The sequence below is a fragment of the Schistocerca piceifrons genome, chromosome 11 (genome assembly GCF_021461385.2).
Source record: "Schistocerca piceifrons isolate TAMUIC-IGC-003096 chromosome 11, iqSchPice1.1, whole genome shotgun sequence".
NCBI lineage: Eukaryota > Metazoa > Arthropoda > Insecta > Orthoptera > Acrididae > Schistocerca > Schistocerca piceifrons.
The window spans coordinates 173,339,266-173,350,067 of NC_060148.1; the positions used below are offsets into that span (position 1 = coordinate 173,339,266).

Consider the following 10,802-nt stretch of genomic DNA (forward strand, 5'->3'; position numbering starts at 1 on the left):
TGGCCACAGTTTAATTGAAAATATTGTCATATCTGTAGGACTGTTACGTTAAATGTGTCCCCCTTATTGTTGAAGTATCATGTAAGTATTACTTCAAGGAAATATTTCTTCAGATAACGTAACTCTAATTGAATCATTAGCTACTTTTAATAACATCACAGTTTCCAACAGGATAACATACTTAGATAAAACTTACGAATGACGTAATAAATAAAAGTCTTACTGACTAATAACTTTTTGAGTTTAGTATATGTTTTTATTACAACACTCTGTCATATATCACATATAAATCATTTATCGTTTACTTACTGAAAAGTCCAATTTTCAGTTTGAAAACCTATAGACTAAATTACTATGTACTTCTGCTCTATACTTCTTTCTAAACGCAAATCATTCATAATATTGACAGATTTTCTAAAATGGCAGAGGGCAATGGGTCTAAGAGCATCCCTTGCCCACACTTTCATTTGCTTTGAGCTTTCACTTATAGTGAATTTTTTAATAATTTTCTCAGTCTCTTTCACAACAATTTTTCACTGTTTTCCAAGTCCTTCAACACGACTCACATTATTTCTTTTATTTTTTTCAAGGCCCTTTTTCTAAAGCACTGCCACTTTTGTTACATTTTATATCTTTTCAAACTTGAAAAACTCAAATGCATGCAAGAAATACTAACTAATCTAGTTTTTATGGTTTTGCACATATTAAACATCCGTTTATTTCAGACTATATTTTATGCCTGTTAATTATTATTTTGACCTCTATGTGTGTATTTTCTCAACTCTACTATATTCCTTGTACCAAATGTCTTCATCAGTGTTAGAAATTCCAAAACGCAAGCATCAGTATGAGGAATATTTGCAATTTTCTTAAGTCCACTGTAAATAAATTTGAATTTTGTTATTTCACGATTAATTTTACTCGCTTTCTCTTGAGTCTTAACAAGATCCAAATGTTCTGTCAGATTTTCATCTTGCCCACAAATCTTATCTTCAGTTCCTTCTGTCATTTTGTTCTACAGTCGCTGTTTCTTCTCATTTAGAGTAATTTCCTTACGAGGGGGAAAGTCTAAACTAGTCATCACTACTGCTCTCAGCTGCATCGTTCCCTAGATATAACTGTTTTATTTTCCTTTGCTCGACATGCTGCTAGAAATTCTTCAGTTCATCGATAAATTTCTTTGTCATCTTCATCCTCTTCTAACAAGTTCCTCTTAGAATCTTACATGTAATCTTCCTCTTCATCCTGCGTTGATAGTGTATCTCCCTGATTTTCGGTGATTTCAGGAAAAATACTGTCAGTGTCACGAGATTTTATTTCATTGGGTACACATCCTATAACGTTCGTGTTACCTTCATGACCGATGACTTTCCTCCCACACTGAATAAACACCAAAACCAAAATGAGTTTTGATTACAATTATATCGGGATAAGCTTCATTTTTCTCTTCGACAGTTACCTTCTTTTGCTAGTCTTCTCTACTTACTCTTCTCATTTTGAGAATGGGATTATCTCATCAAAATCTATTTGCACAATTTCACATTAATTGGTATGCAAGGCTTCTTCCTTTCCTCCCTTTCTACTATTGGGGTAGCCTCTTATAGGTCACTATCTGTCCTATTTTGTTCAACTTTTGCATTTTCCAACCTGTCATACGTTTGACAAAGTTCCCAAAACCACGCAACATCAGCTGAGATGGCTTCTAAATAGCGATTTATTGTTACCTTCCACAAAAATATGCCCTTTCTTCGGTACTTCCAGACAATGTTCGTCTTAACCATTGTCTTTATTTCTTGTCCTGTCACACTATACCCTACTCTATTTGATCTTTTTAGTTTCACCTACCTCCACACCAATCAAGTCTGCTCTTACTCTGTATGTCTGTACCTCAGTGTCATAATGCCGTGGTTGTGGAATGTGTTTCCAACAAGATCATACTCTACATTTCTGATGCTATCTTCAAGCTGACAATACTTTTGCAGTCATCCTTTCTTGGTTCAATTTCTTTTTTCTGCACACAATGGACCCGAAATCTGAAAAGAGGTTAATTTTCCTCATCTCTGAGCCCCCAGCAATTTTTGAAGTTACCTCTATCAGGATTACCAAAACTTCAATAACGATGTCCTCTCATCATAGTTATTTGGTGCCCATTGGAGCTTCCTATTTCAGGTAGATTATGATTCCTGAAAGTTCTTTGGTCGCTCATTTTATGTCACCGATCCTCATATTCAGTTTTCTCCGAGAAATTGTCAACTGTTTCGTGATTGCTGCTGATGTAACATTTCTAATCATCAGCCAGTTTCTTGCATAACTCCCACAATATCTCAAATTCTAAAGGCCTATCCTTGAAATACTTTATAGTCTTTTATATCAGGTCTCACAGTAGGCCTTCATAGTATTATGCCCAAGAATGTCTGACATTTTTGCGATGACATTTTTGCACAGAGCAAAACTCCTTTAAAATCATCTGTATGAACGCCAAGAACGTCATTTGAGACATGTCTAAGTTCAATCCCCATGTCTTCGCACTACCAGTCATACCATCAAATGCTAAATTAATCTTTCCCTCACCTTTCATGTCTTTTGGTACCACTCGTTCGCAATACCTTATGAAATCCGCCAGGTGCCAACCTCCCTGTTTGGTCTGAGGATTGTTTTTCTACTCTTTGCTCAATAGCTCTGTTTTTTGCACAAGCAAACGAGTACTATTCACTTCATTTTAAAACTATATGTGATATGACTCTATTTCACTACAAGTTCGTGACCAGTGAAGACGTGACTGGAAACGCTCCAGACAGCTGTAAGATAACAACAGTACTGTCATTCACTATGCAGCTCGACAAACTGTATTGATGGCCTTGGGTGCCATTTCTTTTCATTGTGGGACTCTTTTGGTTGTCATCCGTGGCACCCTCACAGCATAGCGTTATTGTTTCGTCTGCTTGTCTTCGTGCTTGCCAAGTCCTACCTTGGCCAGGAAGGTCATCACGTCTCTCTCCAACTGCTTGGACGTTCGACGATCTAACGCGCCAGTCGGACAGAATTAGGTACACTATCTCTGAGCAATACATCAAACAACTTCATGAATCCATCAATCAGTGGCAAGCTGAATAACTGCTTACATAAGAACCAGAGGTGGACCAACACATTACTGAATTGCTCAGTCTGTGGAGCTCTTTCTCTTGAATCAATCATCAAATTTTTCTGAAATAGTAATAATTTGTTTGAGTGTACATGTGCTTCAGACCTACAGATTTCCATCCCATTCGGATAATTTCTTTGTTGTGTGTCTCTTTTTTTCTTAGAGTGTACATCTAAACGACAGTACCGAAAAGTAACTATAAAAGATATCCTAGCTCATACAATTAGATATGCCTTCTAATTACCTATACATGAAGTACTTTGACATGAACAGGATATATGGTTTCAGCTAACTGGGAGCATGCACATAATGATGTCTGTAGTGATGGCCATGAAATGAGAATTTCTGGTAGGTTCAAAATGATAATTTTCATGATTACATTTGTCATCAGTAAAATAAATTATTTAACAGCAGTCCTCTCACTGAACGTCACATTTTCTAACAGAACACAGGAAGCAGAATGTTAGCTTAGCATGATCTGACAACATCCTCAAGGCTGTGTTTAGTAACACAATGGTATACCACACGTAAGTACCACTGGGATTCTCGAAGTCACAGATACTGGATATCTAGCCATGGCAGTAAACATTGTGGATGACAAGAAAATACTATAGAGCAACAATTCTGTACCCAAATATCTCTACACTGCACTGGATTCCCATGGTAAAGACATACCGATCAACATAGGCCACATAAATCAGAAACTAGGTTTTATTCCATTGATTTACATGGAAACTAGCTATTAACAAGAAAGGCTGACCACAATGATAAAAGTTGGCTGGTTGAATGTAATTAATGACATGATCTTCATGAGAGAGAAATTGTACAGGATTCTATCAAGTCCACATCAGCAATGCCCATAATGACATTTAACATACTACTGTTTAAACTGAGTGAGGAAAACAGCAATTGACATGCAAAACGAAATGAGTCTCATTCTTCAACTGAATTAGACTGATTACGTTTATGTTGAATCATTATTTTAAGGAAAAGAAAGGTTGAAAACACACATTCTTTATGAATAAAGAACTTTTAGTTATAATTCAAAGTGAAAGATTTAAAGTAACTGTTTAGGTAAATTTTCATACTAAATAAGAAATTATTGTTCTTGTGCTGATCTGATACAGATTTTAAATTGTCTTTACACATGTGCAGGTTCAGCACATCTGACTGGTCTCCACTAATACCATATCATTTGAATGCATCTTCATTGACTTAATATTGTTTGTTTTATTCATATCTTTTCATTGCGTTTAATTCAGTTCAATATCATTATTGTTTATATGACATACAATTTCTCAAATTATCTTCATAATAATGGAATGATATGTTCACATTAGCTTAATCTTGCTGCTGGCTATTATCGAATCAAATATTTTTCTAAACTTTTACACAAGTGAAAAGAAAAAAAATATAATTTTATGTAAAACAATTGTTTCCAGAGTCATAAAGTTAAAAAACTGGAAGTATAATAATTGTTCTTTCCTGTTTCCACTTCAGCATTATACAGCCCTCTCTACCACCAATGCACCCACATTCCTTTTACTTTCCACTGGCACATCATTCCATTCCACTGTTCTCTGTTTAACCTCGCAACTGCACTTAGCTGTCTTACCCTCTCTCCACCACATCTCTTTATCCCCTCAAAAGCAGCACTTTACCACCCCACACCCCTACCTTGATATCCCCCTACCGGCCTCAGCCTCCTCCTTGCCGCCACCACCCAGACTGCTTCTTTCTTCATGTGTTGTGGCTCAGGGCCTGGCCTTGGCAGCCAGAGACAGCGGTCATATATGCGTAAGTTATGTTTTTCCCACAACAGATTTACAGTATCGAGTTCCCCCCACTCTTAACAGCCAGTTACCCAGACGTGCAGATGGATCCATATGAATGCCACCGCAATTCACAACATAGGCTTCTGATACCTCGGCCTTCCTCAGCATGTGCTGGTCTGGAGCAAGGGTGGGGGCCCTTATTGCATTGCAAGCGATTCTGAGACACCAAATACTAATTAAGGGGATAGACCACAAAATACACAATGATAATGTGAGCACATGATAGACTAAATGACTTGTACAATGTCACAGATGAAAATCTGTTTGCAGCTGATTATCAGTACAGTGGAACTAGCCATGGAAACTATTGCATGTGTCTACATGCGAACAACGTTTCTTGTTCCATATGAGTGCGCAATTTCACAGTTCAGAGTCTCACTCAGACTTACAGGATTAGTTCGTGACTTCCAACTCTGTCAGTGCTTTATGTACTTTAAAACCAAGTATTGTTGACGTTAGTATTCCAAGCTGTTGCCAACTGTACAGTTGTTGAAAATATGCATTAGCTAGCTCACCGTTCTGAAGAAAGACCAAGATAAGACTCACATTATTCTCTGAATATGAAATCCGATTTAGTAAATGAACTGTATGACCTATTAGTCCATTAGTTTATTTTTTGGACTCATTTCCAGTTGAAAAAGTGACATCAGTATCTGCATGAGCATATAATATTTATAGAAAGAGAAACTGAGTGTTTGCTTGCTGGATATTTTATGTATCAGTGTAACATCTCCCTTGACAGTATAACAAAAGGGTTTTTCTTCTTAAATGCTCTTGGTGTGTAAGGAATTTGTTTCATTTTACTCCTCATGACATGTAGCACACATTTTGTGGGAGTGGATTACAGGTATTGTCTGTTTGGCATGTTATCGTTAGGTTGCTGGGTGATACTGGAAAGTTGCCATTTCTCAGTACTTACATCAGTGGCATGCAGTCTGCCATGTATTTAGTAGGCCCAGACTGGCTTATAGTAATACGTCTAACAGTACTGTACACAAGTATATGAAATAATAATTTACTCTTTAAAAGGTTTTTCTGATATGTCAGACACATAGGAGGCATAAGAATCTAGTTAAAAGGTCCTGTATGTGTGTGTGTGTGTGTGTGTGTGTGTGTGTGTGTGCGCGCGCGCGCGCGCACTCGCATGTGCACACTCTTGCACTGGTGTGACCTTGCATGTATGACTGAGTTATTTACTAATGCATATAAAAACCATATTTGTTTGAGTGTGAGTGGGGGTAATGGGGAGGCAGATGGTGTGAAGTAGTAATTTTCTCTATTAGGACAGAGTCACGAATAACTGGGCCGAAATTTTTGGGTTTCATGTGAGAAAATTTTCTTTGCATACCTAGAGATATGGTCAGTTTCGTGAATATCCTTCATATGTTCATGTTCTACATCTACATCTACATCTACATTGATACTCCGCAAGCCACCCAACGGTGTGTGGCGGAGGGCACTTTACGTGCCACTGTCATTACCTCCCTTTCCTGTTCCAGTCGCGTATGGTTCGCGGGAAGAACGACTGTCTGAAAACCTCCGTGCGCGCTCTAATCTCTCTAATTTTACATTCGTGATCTCCTCGGGAGGTATAAGTAGGGGGAAGCAATATATTCGATACCTCATCCAGAAACGCACCCTCTCGAAACCTGGCGAGCAAGCTACACCGCGATGCAGAGCGCCTCTCTTGCAGAGTCTGCCACTTGAGTTTATTAAACATCTCCGTAACGCTATCACGGTTACCAAATAACCCTGTGACGAAACGCGCCGCTCTTCTTTGGATCTTCTCTATCTCCTCCGTCAGACCGATCTGGTACGGATCCCACACTGATGAGCAATACTCAAGTATAGGTCGAACGAGTGTTTTGTAAGCCACCTCCTTTGTTGATGGACTACATTTTCTAAGCACTCTCCCAATGAATCTCAACCTGGTACCCGGCTTACCAACAATTAATTTTATATGATCATTCCACTTCAAATCGTTCCGCAAGCATACTCCCAGATATTTTACAGAAGTAACTGCTACCAGTGTTTGTTCCGCTATCATATAATCATACAATAAAGGATCCTTCTTTCTATGTATTCGCAATACATTACATTTGTCTATGTTAAGGGTCAATTGCCACTCCCTGCACCAAGTGCCTATCCGCTGCAGATCTTCCTGCATTTCACTACAATTTTCTAATGCTGCAACTTCTCTGTATACTACAGCATCATAAGGGATTACCATGCACAGAGAGATATTGATAGGTGTATCAAATGAATATTTCAGTGGGGTCAAGTACTGGATAACTATAGCTTCTTGAGGTGTAAGCAACCCACTGTCTGAAATGAGCTATGGAGAATATGACAACTGAATTATTTGACCTGTCAGGATAGCCAAGGGCACTAATGCACTGTTAGAGTAGGCGCACTGACCCCACATGAAATCCGCCTGGCGGATTAACGACGAGGGCTGGTGTGCCGGCCAGCCTGGATGTGATTTTTAGGCGGTTTTCCACATCCCAATAGGTGAATACTGGGCTGGTCCACACGTCCCACCTCAGTTACACGACTCACAGACATATGCAGAATGTTCGCAATATTCCATGGCTTACACTAGATGCAGACAGCTGAGGTACACTAATTCCATCCAAGGGGGTAAGAGTTGGCGACAGGAAGGGCATATGGCCATCCTCTGACACTAACATGGCCAAATCCATAGTAACAAGGTCGATCCACCATTGAAGTGGGACAAAGGCCCAAAGCAAATGATGATGATAACTGTATTATTTATATGAGAGGAAATGGGTAGTGGATGGAGACTTTAATGAGGAGATACTGCCTTGTGGTTAGACACTATAAACTGACTTTCAGAGTGTTCCCTATCATAGGGGGGAGGTTTTCACCCTGCTATATGGATATGTATTTAGAACAGCTCACAATTTCGCTTCTATGATAGTTTCCTTCATTTGGTTTCTCTATTTATACTAAAGTATAAGAATCGTGATGGTTTGTGCTGGTGAAAGGGTACAGTACCGCCCGACATTGAGAAGAGGTACAACATTCTTCGTTATTCTTGTCAGAACAACATATTTTTTGTAATAATATCTCAATTTCACTTAATACACCGAAGCCGGATACCAGTGTAAGAAAGAAGGACAATTTATTTATTTAATTGATCACATGTGCACTCCCACAAAGTAAATCCCTACATCAAAGTTGGTGAGATCTGTGAAATGAATGAATGTATGGTCGTCTGCTAACCACAAGTAGTGAATGTGTAATATATGATCATCTTAGAGACGGTCCTTTGGTCACCTTTGGTGGAACCAAAGAGATGAAATTTACCTGAGCTTTGAGCACCTGAAATGTGGATGACCAATACGGTAGCATGGTGCATCCCACCTCGGCGGATGTGCGAGATAACCTGAAGAACAGCCATGTTTCAGCACTCTGGCGCTGGATCTTATGTTGGTAAGACCTGTCTTAGGTGTGCTCCGTAAAGACAAAAGAGTGGAGGGAATGGTATGCATGTGAAATACTTCAGAGTAGTTTGGAATAATTATTTCACTATTTCAGGAACTTTTGGGGGGAGAATTAAATGACAGGCAGGTAATATTAAGGGGAACGTATTAATCTTCGTAAGTGACCAACGGTCACAATGAAACCACGTGTAGCAATAAGTTGAAATGCTTGTGAATGCTAGTACTAAGTTGAAATACTTCCGAGTGCTAAAGTTAAGCTGAATTACTGGCGTGTGTACTATAAGTTGGAATATTTACGAAATGGCGTGTGCAGGACTTGAAATTAGAGACGAGCACTACTACGTGGTGGGTACTGTGTGAGTCTCAATCAGTGTATGAGACAAAGAATAAAGATAAGTACCTGTCCAAGGTATCAGTTGATGACTCGCGTGTGTGAGGAATGTGATCTTAATATTACTTTGCGTGTTATGTTTCTGTGTGACGCTAGATTCAAACTATAATACTCCGAGAGAGGTGAGTCAGCAGTCTATCCAGTAACGCCACTTGGCTAGCATTGCACAGGAAGACATGCATATATCCTCCAGAATTCGTGGTAGGAAACATGAATATGATCTAAATATTACCTTTGCGTGTTATGTTTCCGTGTAACGCTAGATTCAAACTCTAATACTCTGAGAGAGAAGCAAGGTGAGTCAAGTGTCTATCCAGCAACGCCACTTGTCTTGCATTGCACAGGAAGACGTGCATATATCGCCCAGAGTTCGTAGTAGGAAAGAAAAGTTACGAAGTGGGGCAGTGCCGTGTGAAACTAGGATGAATACTAATTGAAGTGGGAAAGCTGAAAGTGAAGTGATTCTAACGCTGTGACTATTCTTTGTGATGTACTCTATGTTGTCAGTGTGATGTATTTCATGTAATTTAAGTATGTGTGGTTTGCATGGGAGAGTAGCAAGATAGGTTCAGAGGCAATGGGTTATGCATGTTTCTTTTTGTACCGCTAGGTCTGGAGTAAATATTCGTGATGATGGGTGTGAGAGTCGAAGTGTGAGATATAGCAGAAGATCCATCATCCTATCCAGAAAGTGCACTGTAGCGTTAAATAATTACGAGACCATAAGAATCACCAATGAAAAGCCATGCCCACTGGTCGGAGTTTCTCATGTGTAATTCTTGTATAAAATGTAATGGTTTGTTTAGGTTATCTTTAAATCATAATACGAGTAGAATTTATTGGAATAAAAATGACAGTGAAAAGAAAAAGATTGGTGGTCTTGTTCTTCGAATGGTGTGTAGTCATGATATCCAGAATTTATAATGTGTGCGCCATTCATATTCAGTGCGATGGCCACGTGTTGATCAAAGCCGTTGGGTGAGAAAGAAAATGTGGTGTTGCCAGGGCGTAGTGAACAATCAGAGTTGTGCAAATTACTAATAGTCAGATGTGCGTTATCCGTTTCCATTGTGCAATATTCATCAGGAGAATAATTTGTAGCTTAATTGTGGGTACTAGAGCTCATAATCAGTCATTGATGTTACTCAATAAATAAGAACAAATCCACTCGCTTGACAGACCACTCATCTTGCAGGCCTGACTGCTTGATGCCACAGTATGAGCAAGGCATATGGTTGCCTCTCACAGTAGCCTTCCTGGAGACGAGGAAAAACAAAAGGTTGCTCCAGGCAGCTGAGGAGGGGGCACTGCAGGAGATGCAGGTACTGCTTGCAGCAGGGGCAGACGCTGGAGCGAAGGACACAGTGTGCATCAGTGGCCTGCACAGGGCAGCAAGGGAGAGACCCATAGAGCCAGTGAAGTGTCTAGTGGATGCTCGAGCAGTAGTTGATTCTAGGACCAACTTACAGAATACACCTCTGCACTTGGCAGCATGGAAAGAGCAAGCAGCTGTGGTCCGGCTACTGGCGGCATTGTCTGCTGACCCCAATGCTAGGAATCAGTGGGGGATGACACCACTGCACAGGGCAGCACTCGATGGCCATGTGGAGGCGACAGCAGCACTGCTGGCTGTGGGAGCCAGCCCAGAGGCCAGGGATGACATTGGTGCCACCCCTCGTCATCTCGCCAGGAAAGAGAACCACCAGGATATCGTAGAGTTGTTAACTTGAAGCTTTCACTCTAAGTACTATATGTGGAATAAAACAAGTAAAGCTCCACTACTTAATTTGCCATTATTTTTAAAACATAGAATACAAAAAAATAATCCTGTCATGAACCATTTATACATATAATTGCACTAGTAGCACCTCAGCAAATGCAACAATGGGAGACACCTGTAAACTACTCTATGTAACTGTGCCTTGGAGGAAACAGCATGAAAAATTTTTCTTGAGCATTATTTACAA

At 39.6% G+C, this 10,802-nt stretch overlaps 1 protein-coding gene across 1 annotated transcript in view; it reads left to right on the plus strand.

Annotated features, from left to right (window-relative positions):
• The window catches only part of LOC124719877 (serine/threonine-protein phosphatase 6 regulatory ankyrin repeat subunit B-like), a 33,868-nt gene extending 23,303 nt beyond the window's left edge, over nt 1–10,565 (plus strand). The window contains exon 2 of the mRNA XM_047245058.1: nt 10,084–10,565. Within this exon, the coding sequence (XP_047101014.1) occupies nt 10,084–10,565 (482 nt within the window). The remainder of the gene's footprint in view (nt 1–10,083) is intronic.
• Nucleotides 10,566–10,802: the final 237 nt, after the last annotated feature.